We start from the raw sequence: 22,555 nt of genomic DNA on the forward strand, positions 1-22,555 counted from the left end.
AGTGCCTGCATCACACCTAGCTTTGTGCATAAGTCTCCCTGTCCCCCTCAGTGGCATGTGGGCCAGCTTAGGGCCACGGCTGTCCTACTCAGGTCAGTAGCCACTGTCCTGGTGCAGCACTTGCCCCAAAGCGGCCCCAGCAGAGTGGACTGGAATTGTGCAGTGTTCCCAGCACACGGGCGTCGATCCTTCTTTCCTGGGCTGGGGCCAGCACCAACCTGTGGAATCACATCTGACATCTGGAAAGTAGGAGACTCTTGAATTATGCAGATTAAGGAAGGGTACCTCACTCACCGATGCGGCAGCTGTGGTCTCTCCAAGCCCTGAGGTGACATGGGCTGGTGGGCTATGAAGAGAGCCTTCCAGGGGGGTCAGGTTAGACTCAGGCCATTGTCATAAATCCCTTTTACCTGTCCACGAGCGGTCTCTGGGTGATTCGGTTCTGTACCAGGCACCTATGGTGGTACAAGTTGTCCCGTCTCAGGTCAACTTACAAGGAGGGGCTGTGTTTAAATTATCCCCGAGTCACCCAGTGCCGGGGAATCGATCCTGAAATATTGTCGAAGCTTAATATTGAGTTCAAATGATGATCACCTTCCTTGTTCTTGATAGTCTACCTCTATTGATACAACCTAAGATTACATTAAGAAAAAAAGAACCACTTCACACTAACCTTGCATTCATCCAAGACTTCCCTTCTACTTTTTTATCTGAGCCACGCCTCCCTCATCTTGTAATAACAGTGATATTCCCTAACAATGACAGAGCCCCAGGCTGAATATTACAGATTTTTAACTCATTTCATCCACCCAACAACCCCATCAGATGGGGACCGTTATTAGCCAGGGGAGATCTGAGTTATGTACCTATTGGCCTTCTTAGCCTGGGAAGCAGATGCCTTTGGTCTCTCCCCTGACTATTTCTAAGAAGAGAACATTCCAATCTGGAAAGGCAGCACCATTAGGAGGCTGAAATGCACACACGGGGAAAGCGACTTAAAAACGCAAATGAAGTGAGAAAATATTCGTACAGAGTGAGCCGGACATTATTGGACCGATTCTCTATTCATTTCATAACTAAATATTTACTGACCACCTACTATGTGCCTGGCTCTGTGGCATTCAGTGGAAGACACAGGTGAATCAAATGGGCTTCATTTAGTTTGATATGTGTAAGGTATTCCCCGAGTGTGCCCTGATGGTCTGGAAGAGGTGATGCAGCTTTCCAAAGTGACATTCACCCTGGAGAGAAGTGAGCATGGCGCGAGGAAATGACTCTCCAGCCCCACGTGACACCAAGTGGAAATGATCATCAGGGAGAAGCTTCACCTCCCCTTCCCCAGGCTGCAAGCCCACACGTCCAGAGGGCTCCTTCTTAGATCTCAATCCGAGCGCATTTAATTTCAGATTTGGGTGACCCTGATAAAGCTCCTTCATCAAGTTTTATTCTTCATAAAAGATCCATTTCCCCAGACTCATAAAGCGACTCCTTCTAATTCAGTGTTATTTTATAAATACTTTCATTGGGAGCATCAATCACAGGCAGCTGACTTTCCAGCCATAAAACAACAGCTTGCAACATCACCATGTTACCCAATATGTATTTACTTATCAAGTTGAAGAACACATGTTTGCAAAATCAGCAACATTACAGCTCTACTAGCAATTTGCCAGCACTTTCTTCCCATTGAACACAAACTCTCAAGTCTCAGACGGGCCGTATTTCAGCATCCCGGTTCATTTTGATCTTGTAACTGCAGTAATCACCAGCCCTCCCGCCCCCATGCATTCCTCCCTGAGCCCCTCAGTGATTATGCCTGTGACTCCGGGCAGGTTATTTACCTAACAGGTGCAGTTCCGGGATCGTTGATCATCTGTTTTTGCAGCACCCCCCACTCCGGGGACGTGGGCCCTGCTTGTCTCTTGGGCACTCAGTGCAGCTCGGAGGTGCACCAGACAAGCTCTAATGGGTCAGCCCGTCTGCAGGGAGAGTTCTTGAAAATTAATTATTCCACCTACAAAATGCAATTAGAAATGCCTGAGCAACAGGGACTGTGCTGGAGAAGAATAGGAGAACCAGGCATCTTGGCTGAGCCACTAACCTGCCAATGACCCGATCGATGGATAGAGTGATTTCACCTCTATCCACCTCCGCTTCCCTCTCCACTGAACAGGGCTAGTGACAACCCTCACAGAGTTGTGGGGAGGCTTATATGATGCAGGGCCTGAACAATCTATGTAATGGAGGTTAGCTCTTGTCACTGACATAGGCTTCTGTGTGTCCTCCTGAGTACCTGCTCAGCCACTGGCCAGCAGTGATCTTGAGAAGATGAACTGACATCTCTGAGCATCTTGTTCTTTTTTAGAACATGAGCTAATTACCCTGGCAGGATTATCATAAGAATTCCTGGGAGGCACGTAGTAGGGCCGCACGTTCATTTTCCTCTCTGTGGAATTACTGCAAAGGCCACCTCATCAGGCCCCCTATATTTCACATGCAGCTGCGGACTACCTTTACACAGTGGCGGGTGTGTGCCCATTTTACAGGTGGGAAACGGAGGCTGTGTGAGCTCACACATATTGCCCAGAGCACATAGCCAGGGAGTAGAGTACCAGAGTCTACATCTCTCGGGCCTCACTTATTCCCAGGCTTTCACTCTCTAGACCCCATGCCAGGCCAGCAGATTTCAGAATCCCCAAGGGTGGCTTCCCGGCAACAGGAGTATTTTTAAACCTTCCCAGGTGATTCCAATGAGCAGCCAGAGTTGCCATGCAGGGACCCATGCCCTTCACTGTCATGCTGGTGTGTGACCCACATCTGGTGGGACCTAGGTTTCCAAGGGAAAAATTAAAGTGTCTAATTAGGAAGAGGAAGAAGGCAGGCGAGGGTCCGGCAACTCAAGGCAGAGACGGGAAAGATGGCAGCTCTCTGGGGTCTAGAGCGAGCTCAGGAGCTGGGAGCCAGAAGAGAAGCGTGAAGCTTGGGCAGATCTCCCAGGGCAGGGAACTCAGAGCCTGGGGAGGCAGGAGCTGCTCCCTGAGCAGGTTTGACTTCTTGTGCCGTTGTGCGATGCCTCTTGCCTAATACAGATGCAACTATTGGGGGAGCCAAGAGCTCTATGAGCAGTGGCAGCTGGAGTCCTAAAGACAGAAACAAGGGTCTCTGCACCATGGCTTGGCTGGCAGAAGAAGGGCTTTCTGACTGAGATGCCCGGTGCCCACAGAGCGCCTCGGTGCCCCTGTACATTTCCCAGGCCTCTGGCAATCTGGCTCCCGGCTCTTGGCCAGGACGGGAGCATCATTTGTAATGAAAATCCAGTACCCCTTGTTCCACAATTATTAAGAAAATCAGGAGGTGACCGCAGAGCTTCAGCCCGGGGCCCTCCCGAGCATAGCAGCCTAGGCTACTACACAGGTCCCTGGCCCAGGAAGCCGGCACTGCTTTTGGGCTTGCCTTAGATGCCAGATCTGGCCAGTGGGTTGCAGCCACTTCTGGCTGAAGTAAGTAACGAAGAGGCACATGGCTCTGCAACTCTTTGTTCTCCCATATCAGGAAACTACCAGGTCTTGTGGCAAGCCTGCAAGAAACAAGGGTCTGGATTCATAAATCACACCTGGGAAAGGGACTGCCCTTGAAGGGAGCCCCCAGGTGGTCTGAATCCGAGGAAGAAAACAACCTCATGTGTTAAACCATTGAAATGTCAAGACTGGTCTTTTGGGTCAGTCTAGCCTAGCCAAGTATAGTCCATGATCTTAAATAGCCAACCTGCTTCCCCTCTGCCCTTAAAACAGATACAAATGATAAGGACTAGAGGCCCATTGTTCAGAATTTACCTAGAATTCCTAAGTACTGCAAGCATTCAGTATTTCAGGCATTCATTATATACCTGTTTCCTATTCACCCTCAAGCTGTGATGGAAGAGAGATGATGATGAAAATATTCATCCTTTATTTATCTGTGCGTTTATTCATTCATGCAGTCAGCAAATGTTTGCCGAACTCTTACTACATACAAAGCATTATCCCGGTGTCTTTGAAGATTTTCATGCTTTGAGTTACACAAAATTTAACCAGAAGAACTAAATGATGTTAGTATGAGCCTATTTTTTAAACATTGTAGCCCATGTATATTGGCATATTCGATGGTATTAATATTTTTTAAAGATATTAGTTATCTAATAGAGAGAGAGGGAGACGGCGAGAGAGGGAACACAAGCAAGGGGAGTGGGAGAGGGAGAGGAAGGCTTTCCGCAGAGCAGGGAGCCCAATGCAGGGCTCTATCCCAGGACCCTGGGACCATGACCTGAGCCAAAGGCAGACGCTTAACCAACTGAGCCACCCAGGCACACGATGGTATTAATATTTTAACCACTGGGTGGGAAATAGAGAAGAGACAGTATCTCTGCACTCAGTGAACTTCAAATCCAGAAGAGAGTTCCAGAGGCAAACTGTTTCAGTTGTTCAAGTGCAAGATTTTAGAAGCGCCGCTACTTTCAGAAATGTGGCATAAATAATGCTAAGATGGGGTTTCTCAGCCTGGGCGCTCTTGGCATTGGGGGCTGCATTTTCCTTGTTGTGGGGGTGTCCTGTGCATTGCAGGGTGTTTCATTAATTGCATCCACCCGTGGGATGCCGGGATCACACACTCTGTCCCAGTTTTGACAACAAAAATGTCTCCAGACATTGTCCAATGTCCCTTGAGGAATAAAAATCCACCCCCCTTGAAAACCACTGCTCTAAAGAGGACTAAAATTACTTGCAAAACAATCCCTTAAATTGGCTAAACAAACAAAAAAAATACACAATTTCCTTTTGTTTTTTTTTCTAAAGTTTTATAGAAATACAGTTTCATATTTGAGAATTTGGGCTACTTTATGCAAATCCAATACAAAGATTTCTTATTACTTTGGAATATTAGGGATAGATATTCCACTTAACATTGCTTTTTTGAAGTGTTTTAGGCAAGATCAGATAATTCAGCAGAGTACCCTGTATCCTTCTAAAAGAGCTGCATAAAAAGGAAGGACAGATAAAAAGATTAAATAGAATTTTTTAAAAGGTTGTGAGAAAAATATTACCTTAAAATTCTGGATGAAATCAAGAAATTAAGGCGCTAAAGTGAATCCTGATAGGAGGGACCCCAGTTTTAGCCATATGTTACCTTACATTTCAAAAACCCATTTTCTTGCCTAAAATCTGGCCTGCTGCAGCTCAATTAAGCAGCAGCTTGCCAGAAAAGTAGGGCAAAGGTGCCATGAAAATTGATGAGCAGGAGAAACCAAAAGATTAAAATAATCATAAGGTGGTTCTGTGACCACCATCTCTTTATCAGTATAAAAATAAACAACCTTTGAAAACAGATGGGAGACAACCATTGCTCAACTTGTCATAACTTATTACATATTTGACTGTCAGTCTGTACTTAAAAAAACCAACTAGCTCCAGGGAGGTAAGGTAAATCTGAGAAGTCTATCGCCTTTCAGACCGAGCCTGTGGTACCCACGGCTGCACATAGATGCTTGTGGCCGCTATTAAAGGAACGAGCAACTGTCTGAAATTCAAGATGTTCTCATTTGTAAGAACAGGGCTGTCTTCCTACTGGAAGGTACTTAATCAACTCAAATCTGCATCTGGAGTTTATACTTCATGCCAGTTTGATTTTGCGCTGTTCTGGGGGGAAAAATCATTAGTCAACTGAAATGCTCAGTGGTCAACATACTGCATGATTTTGCTGTGACATCATTGGTGGCCCCCAAAGCCCAACATCTGGGAAGTGGGTTGCATTTTATTCTCATTGGGTTTTTTTTGCCTGCAGCTGTCCCTTTTTACTTTGGTGTACCCTCCAAATATGCTGTGCTAGTTGGTTATTTTAAATGGCAACCCCACATGAAAAATAAACTCTATTTTTAAAATTATACGATATTTTCTAGCTTGCATGTGAAGATCAATCCACTTATACCTCCTTACCAGTTATCTGTTGCTGTAAAATGAAAAACATCAAAACTTGGTGGCTTGAAACACAACCATTTGTTTGCTCATAATTTTGCCATTTGAGACGGGTTCAGTTGGATGGTTCTCTTGTTGGTACCGCCTGAGGTTTTCCATGTCGACATAGCTACTGTCATCTGGAAGCTCAACTGGGGCGGGATGATCCAAGGTGGCCTCAACTTATATGTCCGATGGTTAGCTGGGCATGGCAGCCAGTGAGCTTTAAATCCCAGACACGTGGCTCCTCCAGCTGGACAGCCCAGATATCTTCAAATGGCAGCCAGGCTCCAGGAGGACACGTTCCAATGCACAAGTCCTTTTACGCCTCTGCTTATACGTTTCCACTGGCCACAGGAAGTCACATGGCTAAGCCCACAGTCAGTGCGGAAGGGACAATATGAAAGTGTGGTTACAAGGAGGTGTAATTCGCTGGGGCCTCTAATGGTACAATCTGACTCCCTCAAAGGCTGTTTCTGGATTCAAGGCATTTGAAATGAGTGGAAACCAATCGAAATATTTGAAAATCCATGAGGAATTGCCTGGATGTTTCTACTTTTCTCTAGAACAGTGTCATCTAGCTCTAGGCTAAAGCAACAAAACTTACTTTCTAGGGTAATACAATTTAATAAAATATATTTATTTGTTTTCTTCCATCTTTACTTCCTGCCTTTATCAGAGAAGATTAGCTGTGGCTTGCATGGAACAGTAAACCGAAGCTCCAAACAAGATGGGATTTGACTTTTCTCTCATTTATTTCTTGCTTATGTAAACAAAGCTGGAGGGAGGCATTCCAGGCTTTCCTGGAAGCTCCACGGTCATCAGAGACTCAGGGACTCAGATCCCTTCTGTCTTTCTGCTCTATCTTCCCATCCTGGAGCTTCTAGTCAAAGGGCCACCTCGTGGTCCAAAAGGGCTGCTAAGACTATAGTCATCACATCTGCATTCCGGGTAGCAGGAAGGGAGGAAAGGGGGTGTTACAAAGTGCACATCTCGTGGTTGAGGCCCCTTTAAGGAATCTTAACATGGGGTTTCACACACGATGCCTGTAGTTATATCTCATTGTCTAACCCTTAGACCATGGCCACACTAACTGCCAGAGAAGCTGAGATATCGAGTGCTGAGCTAGTCAGCAGCGTGGCCAGCTAAAATCAGGAACAAAGGAAGAATGAGTACTAAACAGAAACTCATAGTTTGGGCCATTGTTCCTCTAGCAAAGCAGAGTTCAGATCCTGGCTGGTGGGGTCATTAGCTGTGTGGCCTTCTCAGTCCTGATTTCATCATCTGCACAATTGGCTCACCACGTATATGACATGCCTCCCGTGGTTCATATGGGATCGAGTAAGTTAATGCATGAAACGTAAATCAGGTGATGTGCTATCATCATGTCTCTCCTGCTTCCTGTTTTGCTGGGTCCTGGGACCACAGGAGAAGACTTTCCTGTTCCAAAAGGGAGGTGGAAGGAAGAAGGGCAAACTTTATAGCAGGTGCACCATTTCTTAAGTTGGAATTTATCACCAACGGACACATTTAGCTCATTTACATTAACATACAACATACAACGCATTAACATACAACATACAACGCATTAACATCATTTAGCTCATGTCCTTGAGGAAAACAATTGGCTCTTCTGACAGTCAAGGTCAAAAGCTGAAAACTGGTGAGCCATAACCTGTTTTGTTTGGCCTTCTTGTCTCACTCAGTGATCTTTTATTTTTTAAAAATTTGAACTGGTGGCCAATGTGTAAATATTTTGATAGGTTATATGCAAATTCAAATTCCCATCTTTTCTTGAAAAACCAAAAGATCTGGCCTCTCCAAACTCGTATTTGAGAAATGCAGCAATTACCTTAAGCTAAAAGGCAGCTGCCCCTTAGGCAGGACATGACCCTCCAGTTTGCCACAGACTACACCACTCCCAATTGTCTTGAAGTCACTTTACTCATGTCAGGTTACCCATGTGGGCGTTGAGTGGGCATTTGAGCTTCTTCCTCCTGGCCCAGCTCCCTACCTCACTCTGGGAATGGGGTCAGAGAGTCACACCCTCAAGGCCAATGGGACCGGGCTGCTGTCAGAGGAAAGGCTATAGGTCATTGGCATCTTCATCAAAACTCTCATCGTCAAGAACTTTCTGGATCTAATGCACAGCCTGATCGCCATATGCAAAATGTGAGAGGAATCTGTGCTGATGAATGACAGTCCCTAGATAATGGGGGGACAGAGGGAAAGGCCCCCCAGAGAAGCAACAGTGATGAAGGTAAGTCTCCCAGGCTTGCCTTAGGTCTCAGGGACCTGCCCGCTCTGAGCAGGGCTTTCTTTAATAGTCTCCACACCCAGAGCAGAAAGCCAACCTCTTTCTCCCACTCCACCTGCGAGTGCTTGAAAGATAAGCAGAAAAACTTAAAGTGAATTATGAGGAGCAGCTTCCAATTGGACACCCCCTCAAATGAAGATAAAGCAGGTATGAAATGCTAATGTAGGTCAATGGGAAAATAAGACATTATTCATGATTCATTACATGGGTGACTTTCCAGGAATGCATGCACTGCAGAATGTGCGCTGCCTCTGGATACCTATCAAGTTGCTGTGGTTATCTTTTGTCAACTAATCATTTGACAGTTTCCCTATTAATCCTGTATATGTGGAAACATTGACAAGACCAGAGGAAGCTGATTCATGCATGCATGCGCTCAACAGAAGTCGCTAGGCTTGTCTGAGGGAAAAAAGGAGTTGTTTCCTTAGGAGAATTTAATTAATCCCCACTTCTGTAGATGCTGAGTGAGTCCTAGAACGAGTATGAGTTGCCCTGTTCGTGGTTGGGTCCCACAAGGTTTTGCTCATCACCGTCATGCACAGCAGTGAGTCCCCCCAGAATGGAGCAGCAAATTGCAGCAGTCAATAAACATAACAATAAAATTTAACATCCCTTGAGTATTTCCCATCACCCAGGCATTGGAGTTTATATTCATTAATTTGTACACTCTCAGTGGAGACCGTATCACCCCGAGGAGAGGAAAATTGGTGCTTGGGGGCACATTAAAAATATTGGATATTGCAATGGTTTGTGACCCTCCAAAGAGTCAGAGTCCATGATTAGATATACAGGACATCCATGGCAGGGCGGCAGGAGGTGGGCGGGGGGGGCGGGGCAAGTAGGGAAAAAAATGTCTAAAAAGGCTCTGGATGGGAGGGTTGGGTAATAAAAAAAAAAAAAAAGTTGAGACACACTGCATTAATACATTCAGTGCTCACACAGCCCATTATGGGGGTTAGTTTTGTGAATGGAGAGGCTGAGGTTTGATGAAGCAAAGGAATTGACCCAAGGAGGCCCCGCTGGTAAATGGTGAGGCCAGGATCTAAAACCCCACCTCTAGCCCTGCTCCACTTTGCATTTGCACACCTCCTTCTCCCTCCTCACCATTAAGGACTGGAGAGGACAGCTGGGATCTGTCCCCCTGTGTGGTCAGTAAGCAATCCCAGAGTGGTGTGGCAGGGTGAGTGGGATGGGCACCGGGGCCCGTGTCACCAAAGTCACATTCTGCAATACTTCTCACATGCATACTCTGACACTCGTGGCCAGGAGATGTGTCTGTGTCTGCAAGCAAACTTGGTCGGTTGGTGACAAGCTCCTTCCAGTTTGCCCAGGACGGTCCTGGAATGCCCTCTGTCCCAGGTGGTATCAGAATGCACTAACTCCTCTTGTGACTTGGATGCTTTTTCAACAATGTGCCATTTTGTCACATCTCAGGGGCTCCCTTGGTGACGTCTGCCACCTCTGATCATCTTGGGTTTTGTATTACGCATCTCCCTGGAAAGCATGCAGTGGCCCCAACCATGCTATCAGAAATCTGGTGCCAAGTACAGATCTGAATGTCCGTGTCTCAATATACTATTTGCTTATGGGAATATGGTTTTCAAAAAAGGAGTCTGACAATTTTGATCCTGTGAAGAAGATGTTTGGGGATGAGGTCAGAGAAAATTCCAGAATAGAATAATTCTGTTGCCTGTGGCCCAGGGTGAGCCACATTTTAGAGACTCCCACATCTGAGACAGGTTGACCTTTCACTGAAGTCATAAGCAGCCCCTCGCCTTGGGATCTGCTCTCCACTCCCCACGGGTATGGCTGTTCTTGAAGTCACAGGGAAGCCAAGTTTCCAACACCAGCCCTTAAGGTTCTAACAACAGGTGGCACTTTCTTTAATCAGAGGTATGCATCCAAGAGGAAGGGGCTATCTGACCCAGACAAAACAATCATAATTTTTTATTAGCCTGTCATGTCAGTGGCCATGTCCTTCGACCAAAGAAAATGACAGCCCTACTTGAGACTTTCAAGTAGCAGCCTATAATTCTTTTATTTGCTCTGGAAGGGCCGTTGCTAGTTCATCTGGGAGTGACAGGGTGATTATCATTTACTTTGACACTCAGGAGAATATTGTGACGGGGGGTAAAGGCAGAAGTGTATTTCAGAAGACCCACACACATGTCTGTCATATAATTATCTTTTCTCTGCCATCAGGAAGCACAGTAGGCACAAGATAAGCATGGATGGGGAAGCCACTGGGCTGATGGAAGTGAGAGAGCCCTTCTTCTGAGATCCAGGGTGTGGGCTCAGGCAAAGGGTAAGGCACAGGTGCCTATCTGCTGAATGTCAGCCTGCTGAATCCAATTCCAACAAGAGCCTCCAAGGAGCAAAAAAGTGTTCAGAGGTGGTAGGAAAGCATGCCTGGTTGTGAAAAATGTCCAGACAATGTTGTTCACTCTTCTCAGTAACAAGTTCTTCATGGTTTCTGGTTAGTGCAAAATAAGACAAAGCTTGAGTGAACTGTAAGGATGCAATTCTACTCAACATTGACAAAGGACCTCCTCCATGTCAGATGCAGAGCTTATAAAGATGAACAAAACACAGCCTATACCCTCCAAGAACTCAAATTTAGGACCAGGTGGCCCATCACATAAAGATGTTCTTAAAATGAAGAAGTTCTATCAACAGAGAAGTTAGGGAAATGCTACCAATTCTATTCTGTCTTGGAGATTTACAATATGCATTTGCTTACTAAGGACACTAAGAGGTCCTCCAGGATAGAAACTTGCTTAACTCTGGTTATTGCATATTTCCCAACTTGGTTTCTCTGCTGATCCCATGGAACCAGAGTTCCTTGGATACAGTTTAGGAAACGCTGGTGTAGGAGGTTTATCTGCCCTTGCAGAACCGAGAGGTATGAACATCATGATCCAGCCCCCAGGGGAGGGGCTGTCAAGAGCAGGGTGTTGGGCCCAGCAGAGGGACTGGGACTCGGGATAGAACCTTGATTGTAGAGGAAAACTATAGAGTATCACACAGAGAGGCCGAGTAGGCTACAGAATGTGTGTGCGTGAGCACACGCACGTGTGTATGTGTTAGCAGAGAGTTGTGATCTCCACAGTAGCACCCCCTCTGGGCAGGGTGGAAGGGAGAGGGTGAGGCAGGGCAACTCAGAGGCGATCGGCCCCCGGGCTCACCCTGCTGCAGCGGGTACCAGGTCCTGTGGACAGCTGCGTTGTCCGAGGCCATCGCCTGCACTGTCATTATGGCTTAGAACCTAGAGCAGGTTTGATAAGAAAAGGCATCCTCCTCAAACACTAATGTGCGGGCATTATACCAAGTTCTTTAATACAGTATCCCATGAAACACTTACAGAGACCAAAGACGAAGGTGTCACTGATATCCTCTTGTTGCAAACCAAGGCTTGCGTAGGGCTGAATAAACTTGCCCGTGTTCACACTGCAAGAGTTGAACCTCAGCGTTACCCCAGAGTCGTTTCCTTCAATGCTACAAACCTACTTACGTGACTTTGGCACCATTCAGTCTCCATGGAGGCGGGCCTCAGAAATCCTGTTCTGTACCCACATCTGGGCTAAGACAGAGGCAACGCATAAGACCAAGTTCCTTTGCTCCTGAACCATTCATTAAAATAAAAAGCATTTTCTGGATAAACATGAGGATATTCCAAGATACCCTTTTGTCCTAGCATGTTATGAAATCTGTAACAATAATAATGCAAAAAGACATCATCAGTGACTTTCCTGGTGAAAAGTGAAAATTCATTAGCCTCAGAGGTCTTATTTTCTTCCTCTCGTCTTTTTCGTGCAAGTCGTGACGACTTCATTTTTATACTTTTTTTATACATATTTTTATACATATTTTTATGCTTGTTCGTCTCTGACTTCAATTAAAAGCAGATGAAGTAGGGCAGAGGTTCCATCAGTCACGAATTCGTTAGACATTAACAAAGTGCGAGGCACTGGGTCATGCACACTTAACCAGAGACCATTTCTTGTGGAATCGATAGTGTTGAGGCCTCCTGCATGCCTCTGGCCCCAAGGAGCTCACTTAGTACGTCCATGGTGAGTCTGTAGGCCTGAAAGTTGCCTCTGATTTCTGACAGGATCCTCATGGGGGAATCCTGTTCTCCTAGACCAGGGAGGCAATTAAGCGTCACCCCCTCACACTAATGCTCCTAGACCGGGAGAGGCTGCCTAGACCATCAGGTTGAGAAAAGACCCTGATTCCATTGTGAGCCTCAGTGGGAAACAAAGTGCCATATTGTTTGCTGATATTTTCCAAAGATAAGGGGCAAGACAAGGGGAATGTATAAGCCAAGCAGTATCTCTGCTCGCACTGGACCCCAAGGTTTGCCTTGTGACAATTTCACAAAGAAACAAAGAAGGGCAAAGAAACACGGTAGGATAGAAAAATGTGCCTGAAGCCTCTGGCCTCATGGCAACACTGAGACTGCCTTAGAAATCTATCCAAATTTAGGGTGGTCAGATCCCCTTGTCTGCCTGATCAATCGGACCTAATGGCTGATAATCTGATTCCAATTGTGGGAAAAAATAAAGTGCCTCTGATGGTCTGAGGAGCACTGTTATAGACAGGAAAGGAATACCAGGATGGCACCTGAGCCAGAGGAATTTTTTGTTTCCTTAAAGTTCGACATTTTCTGCACGTGAATATTTCTGCTGGGAACTATAGGACCGTACTTCTTTCATCTCTTACCCATTAGTTCACATTTTGTGGCTCCAGAATGGGTCAGAATCCACAGGTGGTCCCTATATTCTTAGAAGAGTAAACTACAGTGAAAAATCATAGTTGGGCAGGTTGCTCTGAGCCAAATACGATAGCTCACAATTGTCAAGACCAGCAGGCAAATGTGCTTGATTCTGCTCTAGCCCATGCTTCTACTGGGTTTGTAAGATCAATACAGGGAAACCTCACTAAAGTGGAGCAGGGAGGCTGGCAAGGGGAAAGTTGGAAAGGGGAGTGCACCACTCCATGCCAATTACAAGGAGAATTGTCAATTACAGACCCAACAGAAGAATCATCAACAAGAAAGAATCATCAATTACCAGTCCCAACAGGGAAGGATGTACATTGCTTCTAACACAAGAAATCGACCACCCCTACCTACAACTCAGCCAATGAGAAACTGTCATCACTTTGAACTCTTACTTTCCTCCAGTGGACTGTCCTTCAAAACAACCCCTCCCAACTTCTTCCTTCATGATAAAATAACATTACTCTCCTTTGTTTGTTGACTGCCTATGGCTTTGCAGTAGTTTGCAGATCCTCAGTTGCAGTTCTTTGCTATTCCTGAATAACCCATTTTGCTGGTAAGATAACTGGCTATTTTTTTTAGATTAACAGCATTTATGATTATGATCCTTTTATATTAAAATTTAATCAAAAAAATAAAATTTAATCATAAAAGCAGTACATTCTCCTTGTAAAAATGATCAGAACAGGAATTTTTTTTAAAGATTTTATTTATTTGACAGAGAGAGCGCAAGCAGAGGGAGAGAGAGGGAGAAGCAGGCTCCCTGCCGAGCAAGGAGCCCGACGTGGGACTCGATCCCAGGACCCTGGGATCATGACCCGGGCCGAAGGCAGCCACTTAACCGACTGAGCCACCCAGGTGTCCCCAGAACAGTATTGATTGGGCCAAAGTCTTACCTCCTTCTCACCGTCCTTAATCCCAATCCCCTTTGTATTTATCCAGATATAACCACTACTGGGGAGGAAAAATTTTTCCTCTGCCCTTCAAGATTCTTCTGGCTCGTCTGAGAATCAAATTGACATGAGATAGATTAACAGGAGAAAATCAAACAAAAGTTTAACAACCTGTATACCTTCTGTATACATGGGAGAGACCCAGGCAAATGGAGTAATTTCCTGAAAGGGCTAAAGCCATCACCTTAAATACCATCTTCAGCTAAAGATGGAGGAGGGGTCAGTTATGGAAGGTGGCTAGGAAAAATACAGTCAACAGGGTAGGGGTGTTATACAGATTTAAATCCTGCCTTCTCCACTGATAACAGTTTCTAGAGATTTAGATTCATCTTCCTCTTATTGATACAGTGAGGGAGATACCCTCACAAATGGAGATTTCCCCTCATAAATGTAAATGTTCCTTACAAAAGGGGTAACTTCCACTTGATTTTCAGACCTTCTCTTTGTGTCTGCAGTTTCTTAAAAATAACCAGCTTAAAATAATCAATATGCCAAAGAGGCATATCTTGGGATGGCAAGATTTGCTCCCCTATACCACCATAACCGATCTGAAATTCACTTTTCTAGGCCTGCTTTGTTTTTATGGACATAAACTGTACCTGCAAAATATATGTATAAAGTACTGTGGCATTTTCTGTGTGCAAGCAGGTTCACAAAAATGATGCCATACTACGGATAACATTCTTCAACCTGATAATTTCACATAACACTCTATCTTGGAGAGCCTTCCATACCAGAACACATTAGACCTACAACCTTTTTCAAACTGCTACAAAATTTTTCATAGTGTGGGGAATCCCATCATCTTAGCAATTCCTCTGTTGTTTAGACAGTTAGATTGTTTCCGAATCTTTCACCATGATGGATAGTCCTATGGGGAACATCCTTGTGGGAACCCATTACTGACATATGTAAGTGTTTCTTGACGGTAGATGCCAAATGGGTGACTGTATTTTTTCTTTACTAGTTGTTGCTCAATTGTCCCCAAAAGTGGCTAACACCAATTCTTCATCACGTCAGCTGTGTGTGAGCAAGACCCAGTATCTGACATCCTTATCAACCGTTGACATAACCAAGTAGTCCACATCACCTTCATCTCTACATTGTCTTTGTATCTTAAGTGCCTACAGCAGTGTGGCTGTCACCCAGTGGGGGCTCAAAGAATATTTGTTCATGTTCCCATATTTTCCTATGGAGGGCCCTCTCCCTCACCTTGCTTACACCTACTCACTTCTTAGATGTCTACACCAGGGACCTTTCCTGAACCCCAGGTTAGATGAGGTTGTTCACCTGTGTATTCATAATGCTCTCTTTCAATGCACTTGTTATGGTTTATTATTTTTTATATGCTGTCTCTCTTACTAATCTCTGACCTGCTGAACACCAGAGAATGCCTTTGCTCCCTTCTGTGTCTTCCTCACCAGACCCGGGCCCCACATGTAGTCGGCATTCAATAAGAGCTTTTAAGATAGAGGCCATTGTCATGCAGCCACATCCACAATTGAATGAGAGCCCGTGCAAATCAACAGCATATCAGCAGAAGGAAAAATTAAGCTGTCAGTCTGCTGAACAGCAAAGATTTCTTTTCTTTATTTCAGGTCTTTTAACGTGACAGAAGGAGGAGGGCGAGCAAAAGAAAAGCAAAAATATAACAGGGCTCTGGAAATGCTTTCTGTTTTAATGTGGAAGTCAACTGGCACATCAGTCCATGGCCATTGCCAGGGAGTGGGTATCCTGGCCCATCACTGTCCCCTGAGTGACCATCTCCTGCCCTTCTGTCCTGTCGCCTCAGGGACCATGGTGATGCGGATGACAGCCTTTGATGCGGACGACCCAGCCACAGATAATGCCCTCCTGCGGTACAATATCCGACAGCAGACGCCTGACAAGCCGTCTCCAAACATGTTCTACATCGATCCTGAAAAGGGGGACATCGTCACTGTCGTGTCACCTGCCTTGCTGGACCGGGAGGTGAGCCGAAAGACACACATCTTCTTTTTCATGAGAATCGAGCATGGCTTTCACAGGAGGGAAGGTGTGGGGCTTCAGGCAAAGGCACTTTATATGGAGGGGTGGACATGAAATGTTTACCCATGGTTGGGTAGGGAAATCTATAAAGGGAAATGCAAACCCCCAAAACACACACTATAAAAGGCCACATCCTTAGGAATTATTTGTAGTCATTCAACCCAATGCCTCTGTTTCCTCACCAAGCACTTATTCATGAGCTCTTGTGATGGGACTCTAGCTCTCCTTACCCATCAGCCAGAGGGAGGGGATGGGACGAAGGAAGGAAGGGCAAGCAGGGAGGTAGAGGAGGGGCAAAGGGGAGGGAGGTGGCTTTGTGGTTGATCACAGAGACAGGTGGTTTTGACTTCTCTTCTTTCCCAAACCCTCTGCTGTGTGCGCCACTGTTTTCCCCAGAACCTCTCCTGCTTCAACCTTAGGCTGGCACTGGGAACCCTCACCCATTCTGTAGGTCAGGTGACACCTAGAGGTGACCCAGGGACCTCAGTCAGTCCACACTCTTGCTCTTGGTTTTTGCCTAGGGTGCTTTCAAGCTTTCCCATTAGTTGCTATGTCAAAATATTTAGATTTCATATTTGTTTAAAAAAAAATTCCAACTTCCAGCCTTCCTGAAAATCACAAATTTTGGACATTTTAACCCAGTTTCCGCATGTGGACAGTTACATGAGATGTGACAGTCAGATGGAGCTGGTGGTCCCAGTCCCATGGACGTGGGGCAGGTGTTCCTGCCCCGCTTATGTCCCCCAGTGTGTGCCCCCTGGACCTGGCCCCAGGTCACACTCTGCCACTCCCCACAGGGCTCAATAGGAGAGACTCTTGGCCCTTCAAACACAGTTTATTAAACCAACTTAGGGATTCCCCTCTGTCCCTCACCCCCTCCAGCCACCCTAAGTCTGCTCCTTTCCTGGGATTCTTTGTTCCCAACATGACATCATCCCACAGACATGACCCCTGCCGTCACCCTTGACCTGCAAGCACCACCTGCCCCACAGTAACTGCTGGGTTTCCCTCATGGGCTCCATGCCTTTTCCCCTCATGTCTCTGATTAAACAAATCCTTGGGTCAGAAGTGCCTTCTCTGCTTTCTGACTCTCCACACTGTAGCTTCTCGCAAGAATCTGGGTTAGAGCCACTGCCTTTAAGAAGAGGCTTCCTGAGGGGCAGCCTGGGTGGCTTAGTCGGTTGAGCATCCAATCTTGATTTTGGCTCAGGTCATGATCTGAAGGGTCATGAGATCGAGCCCCATGTTGGGCTCCACGCTGGATGTGGAGTCTGCTTGAAAAATTCTCTCTTTTCCTCTCCCTTTGCCCCTCCTCACTTGCTCTGTCTCTCTCCCTCTCTCTTAAAAAAAAAAAAAAAAAGAAAGAAAGAAAGAAAAAGAAGAGTCTTCCTGAGACCGGAGTCTTCCACCGCCTTGGTGTTCCCCCAGCTTCGGGCTGCACCTACCTGTAGCCATCGTATGCATATGCTCCTTTAAGCTGTCATGTGTTTCCTTAAAGAATATCCCCTTCCTCTGGGTCTAGATGTATATTGCCCAACACAGTAACCGCAGGTTAATTTACATTCATTGAAATGAAAATGTAAACATGTGTCAGCCAGGACAGATATAGAATATTGTCACCATCACCGAAAGTTCCGGTTGCAGTGCTGACCTTGACTACACACACTATGGAGAACAGAGACTGTGACCCTTTGCATGTCTGGAGCCCCACTGCCTGCTACCACACTTAGGGCACTCCTGAAAATCTGCAGTAGACGTTTTTGGGGGTACAGGCAAGAATGAGTTGGAAATGACACTAAGATTCTGCACTCCGGGGGTGGGAATCCATAGCTAGGAATGGGAATTCCTGGAAGGGAGGGAGAAAGTGACAAGATCTGCATCGAAACCGCGGCTGTCACTTGTAAAATGTGATTGTGGCTAGCCAAAAATAGGAGAGCGGGGGGAAAAGGAACATACCGAGTCTGCTTCCTCTATGTTGTGTCCTGTTCTCTTTCCGGCCCCCATGTTCATGACGGCTCGATGCTGTATTATCTCCTGCGGAGGCAAGGAATGACTTTCCACCTCTGTTTACTCCCTGCCAGCATGCATGTGCACGCGCGTGTGGACACTCACCACGCGCACACATGCACACAGCAGTTTTCCCAATTCTCCCAGAGGTACTTGCAAATTTTTACAAGGCAAAGTCGAAATGCAGTGATTTCTCTGGCTCAGCTTCTCTTCCTACTGACAGAAATGCTTTGTAAGTCTCTATTTATAAACCGAAGTGATAATATAATGGATTATTCCATTTTTAAGGGTTATTTTGGGGACAGATGTGTTTTAAGCTCATGATGTCTTCATTTGGGTTTTTGTTAACTCCCAATAAGTATGTAATTATGGGAGCTGAATTAAGCGTTTCTGGCCACAGTGCATAAACGGCTTCCTCCAAAAAAGATAAACACAATTTAACAGAAAATGGAAAATCAATGAAAATGAATAAAGGGTGTCACTTTTCTGTGAGGGTTTCCAGAGTTCACTGCTGACCCAGGCAACATCGGTGTGATCTGAAGGAAAGAAACGTCCCTGAACGTAGGCAAGCCTTCTCTATTTACTAGTGCTGCTGTAAGCTTCTCCAGCAACTTTGCTGAGAGGCTGAAACGTGCCTCCACGTTCCTCATCTTTAAAGGGACAAATCTTGCACATCAGACCTCTAATCTCACTGCCCCTTTCCTATGATCAAGTGCCCAGGATGGGCTCCCACCGAAGACTTATGGAATCATTTGTCAATATTTCTGGAGAACTTCTGAGTAGGCGTCCTGTCCTGGGTGAGGTTTTCAAGTCTACTTCTAGACCATCTGAGCAGCCCATTGAAAACGTGATCACACCATTTATTTTTAAGACAATATCCCACTGGGACACCTGCAAACCTTGATAGGATTCAAGCCGATTGTTGTTTTGTTACCGTGCCTTTGGACTCAGGATCTCAAACAGCATGCTCATGCGTGGAGTACTGTGTGTGTAAACAGATAGGTCGGGGAGTCCTTCTAGAGCCGGGGCCCCTGGGATTATAGAAATGCTGTGCCCTTGTTTGTCCTCACCTCGTGGGGAGTGGCGGCTCTGGAAGCCTCCTGGTTGACGCAGTGAGCTCAGTTGATAGGACATAAATTTTTCACCTTGATTTTTCCATGTAGTTCCTTTCCTTGAAGGAGTACGTCCCCAGGGAGGACCCTGGAAGGTGAGGTAAAACTTCAGGGGAGGCCGAGGGCACTGTTGTCTTTGAACCCACCCTTCCCACGTGTACTTCATCACAGAGCGTGTCAGGGAGGACAGTCAAGGGTGCCGGCAAAGGGTCTTTAACGTCTCACCACCTTGGTCGTTGCCTTTTCTTCCCACCTCGCGCCTCAGGATGTCTCCAGTAGGGCCAACTGAGGCCGGCGCCCTCAGTGATCTGCTCCCCCCCACACTCTGAGGAGGAAAGGGATTGTGTCCGTCTCGTTCCCTGCCCCATTCCCAGTCCTTAGCACATGACGGATGCCCAACAAATATCCATTGAGCAATAAAGGGCAGGAAGGCTGTGAGGGAGAGAGGCAGGCATGTGTGGCATCTCTCTGTGTGTGCAGGCTGCTGTCTGGCACGGTCATTGCTGTTCATTTCCTGCTGCGCTCGGGGTGGTGCAGCCTCTGGACCCACCGCGCATGCCCAGAGCCAGGAGTGAGCCCCCCTGTTTGCTCACCTGCTTTGGGTCATGCGAAAATGCTAGAAGGCAGCTCACCTACTGTCTCCATCTTCTGAGGACCCATCACTGACCCCCTCCTTTTCCTCCTAACCATGAGCGGCAGTTGACTTGGCTTCCCGTTCGACGGGCCACCCTTGCCAAATAGATGCCATTGGATTTAGTGGATCTGTTCTGCCTGGTCTCCGCGTGGTGAGAAATGGAGTCAAGTAGGACAGAGGTTCTCAAACTTGGCAGAGGAGCTTTAGAAACCACAGTGCTCCAGCAGAAGCCTAGAGCCACAAAATCAGAGTCTCAGGTGGTAGGACACAGTCACCAGTCGTTTTTTAAAAAATCCCAAGTGATTCAAATGTGCAGCAGGGTGAAGAATCCTTGCCTTTGGAGACCACGCTTCAGTGTACGACTTAGAGGAGGGACCTGACCCCATCGTTTGTTTTCCCACCTAGCTGAGCATATTCGTTTCCCAGGATTGGCTGTAACAAAGTACAGTAAACCAGGGGGCTTAAAACAACAGAAACTCATTCTCTCACAGTTCTGGAGGCCAGAAATCTGAAATCAGGGTGTTGGCAGGGCCAGGCTCCCTTTGAAGTCTCTAGGGGAGGATCCTTCCTTGCCTCTTCCAGCTTCTGGTGGTTGCTAGCAATCCTTAGCTTTCCTTGACTTATGGACTCCGGTCTCCACCTTCATCCTCGCATGTCCTTCTCTGACTGTGTGCCTTCCTAGTGTCTTCCCTCCGCTCATGCCTGTGTCTTCTCGTAAGACACCAGTCATCCTGGGTTAGGACCCACCTTAATGACCCATCTTTACTCGGTTATATTTGAAAAGATGCTATTTTCAAATAAGGTCAAATGCATGGGTACAAGGGGTCAGGACCTAAACATATCTTTTTAGGGAACCCAGTTCAACCCATAACAGTGAGTTATTTGGCCACTCCTTGCCTGAGTTATTCGTCTATGAATTGAGAATAATAGCACCTACCTCAAATGGGTCGGTGAGGATCAGGTATGTCAAAGAACATAAAGTACACTGTTCTAAAGACGAGCTAACATAACCGTCATTATTGGTTGTAGCAGTGAATTGTAAAGGTGGGTAGTGAGTTCCCCATTGTGGGGTGTATTCGAACAGACTGCCCTTGGTAGGATGTCATAGAAGGGATCCAGTTAATCAGTAAAGGTTATATCCTTAATGTCTTTCCCAACCTTGAGGCTATAGTTACTGAAAGCATTTATTGAATATCTTCAAGGTGCAATTTGCTCTGCAGGATGCTGCCTGCGAGAGTCAGTTTCCTACCTGGCCAGCTATGTGACCTTGGGCAAGTCATTTAACCCTTCTGAGTCCCTTTCCTCATCAGCAATGACTATGATAACGACAGCTGCACCACCAACTCTATCACCTCTTCGAGATGTGCATGACTTCCTCCAGTTTTGCAAACAGGAAAGCATTGTACGAACGCAGCTGTTACCCCGTGTCACACTTTCTATGGCTGCTGAGAACCAAGGCCCAGTTCCCATCAGCTACCGCTGAGAGCTTGACTGTTGTTTCTACCCACATGTTGCCGATACGAAGACTCTTTCCAAACTGTGCAGACCATATTCACTTTATCCTGTGAGTCAGACCTCTCCAGTTTTCCCCATGTTGGGCTGGGTTTTATTGCAAATCCTCAGATTCACAGCTGAATTATGAGAGCAGCTACAGTGACCATGTATATACGTCCTTCCATTTTCATAAGTTCGGTGTGAATAGACATCAGATTTCACTTGGAAACGTGCATTTTCCAGTACAAGCTCTTCTGTTTCCTTTTTCTGAAACCATGCCGGAATATAAACTACCCAGAGAAAGAGATCTTGGATCTTTGTCCCATCTCTGTATTCTCATTGCCAGGCTTAGAGCCAGGTAAATAATAGGCACTCGGCAAAGATTTGTTGGTTGGATGGATGGATGGATGGATGGATGGTGGAAGAATGGATGGATGACCTATGTTCCTCCAGTTTGTATTTATGAGTAAATAGCTTACCGATGATCCCAGAATTTACTGCAAGATCCACACCCTAGCATGGGTATACAAACAGAGGAAATGATTTTCGTTGAGAGCTTAGTCTTGCCCTTGTGTAATCATCCGATAATCTAATTTATTCACCTTCTACATATCTTGTGTCAGGACTGCACTAGGCTCTAAGAAATACCTTGGTGAATAGGATGGGCGTGAGGATCTGTGTCTCTTGCTTAAATGTTTGGGGAAACATTTGGAGAAAATAAGAGCCATATATCCTACTGAACGAAATTGGGTTCATCTGGGGCACTGTTTTATTCTTTTCCACAACCATACTCAGCCCCTCATTCTGACAGCTCTGTCTATGTTTTTAAACTATGTCTGGCTGCACTACAAAATAAAATCAGATAAAGGTCCCTAATGTTTGATAAATGCTTTATTTAATTGATCATCTTGGCTGGGAGACTGAAATTCGTCAGCTGGAATCTGCCAACTTTTCTGAACACAGCCATAATTTGAAACCACTCAGAGTAGCTCATGGTCAGTGGGCGGCGGGGGGGGGGGGGGGGGTTTTTGTTTTTCCTCCTCCTCCGCCCCCTCCTTTTTCCCTTCCTCCCCCCCTCCTCCCCCTCTTCCTCTTTTTTTTAATAAACAGAAAGTTTCCCAAAAGAGGCCCTTAATATATCTATCTTAACACTTGCATAGTGAGAGTATCTTGAGTCTTTTTAAGGAGGTTGAGCACTTTTCTTTTTTTTTTTTTTTTAAGATTTTATTTAGCCGACAGAGAGAGA

General features: G+C 46.0%; 1 protein-coding gene across 3 annotated transcripts in view; it reads left to right on the forward strand.

Moving 5' to 3' along the window:
* The window catches only part of CDH13 (cadherin 13), a 1,106,386-nt gene that overhangs the window by 847,410 nt on the left and 236,421 nt on the right, over positions 1 to 22,555 (forward strand). For all 3 annotated transcript variants that reach the window (XM_073882334.1, XM_073882335.1, XM_025860409.2), the window contains exon 7: positions 15,827 to 16,005. In XM_073882334.1, coding sequence (XP_073738435.1) covers positions 15,827 to 16,005 — 179 coding nt within the window. The remainder of the gene's footprint in view (positions 1 to 15,826; positions 16,006 to 22,555) is intronic.

Source organism: Callorhinus ursinus, unplaced genomic scaffold (genome assembly GCF_003265705.2).
Source record: "Callorhinus ursinus isolate GAN/ISIS: 27379988/994484 unplaced genomic scaffold, GSC_fseal_2.0 scaffold46, whole genome shotgun sequence".
Taxonomy (NCBI): Eukaryota; Metazoa; Chordata; class Mammalia; order Carnivora; family Otariidae; genus Callorhinus; species Callorhinus ursinus.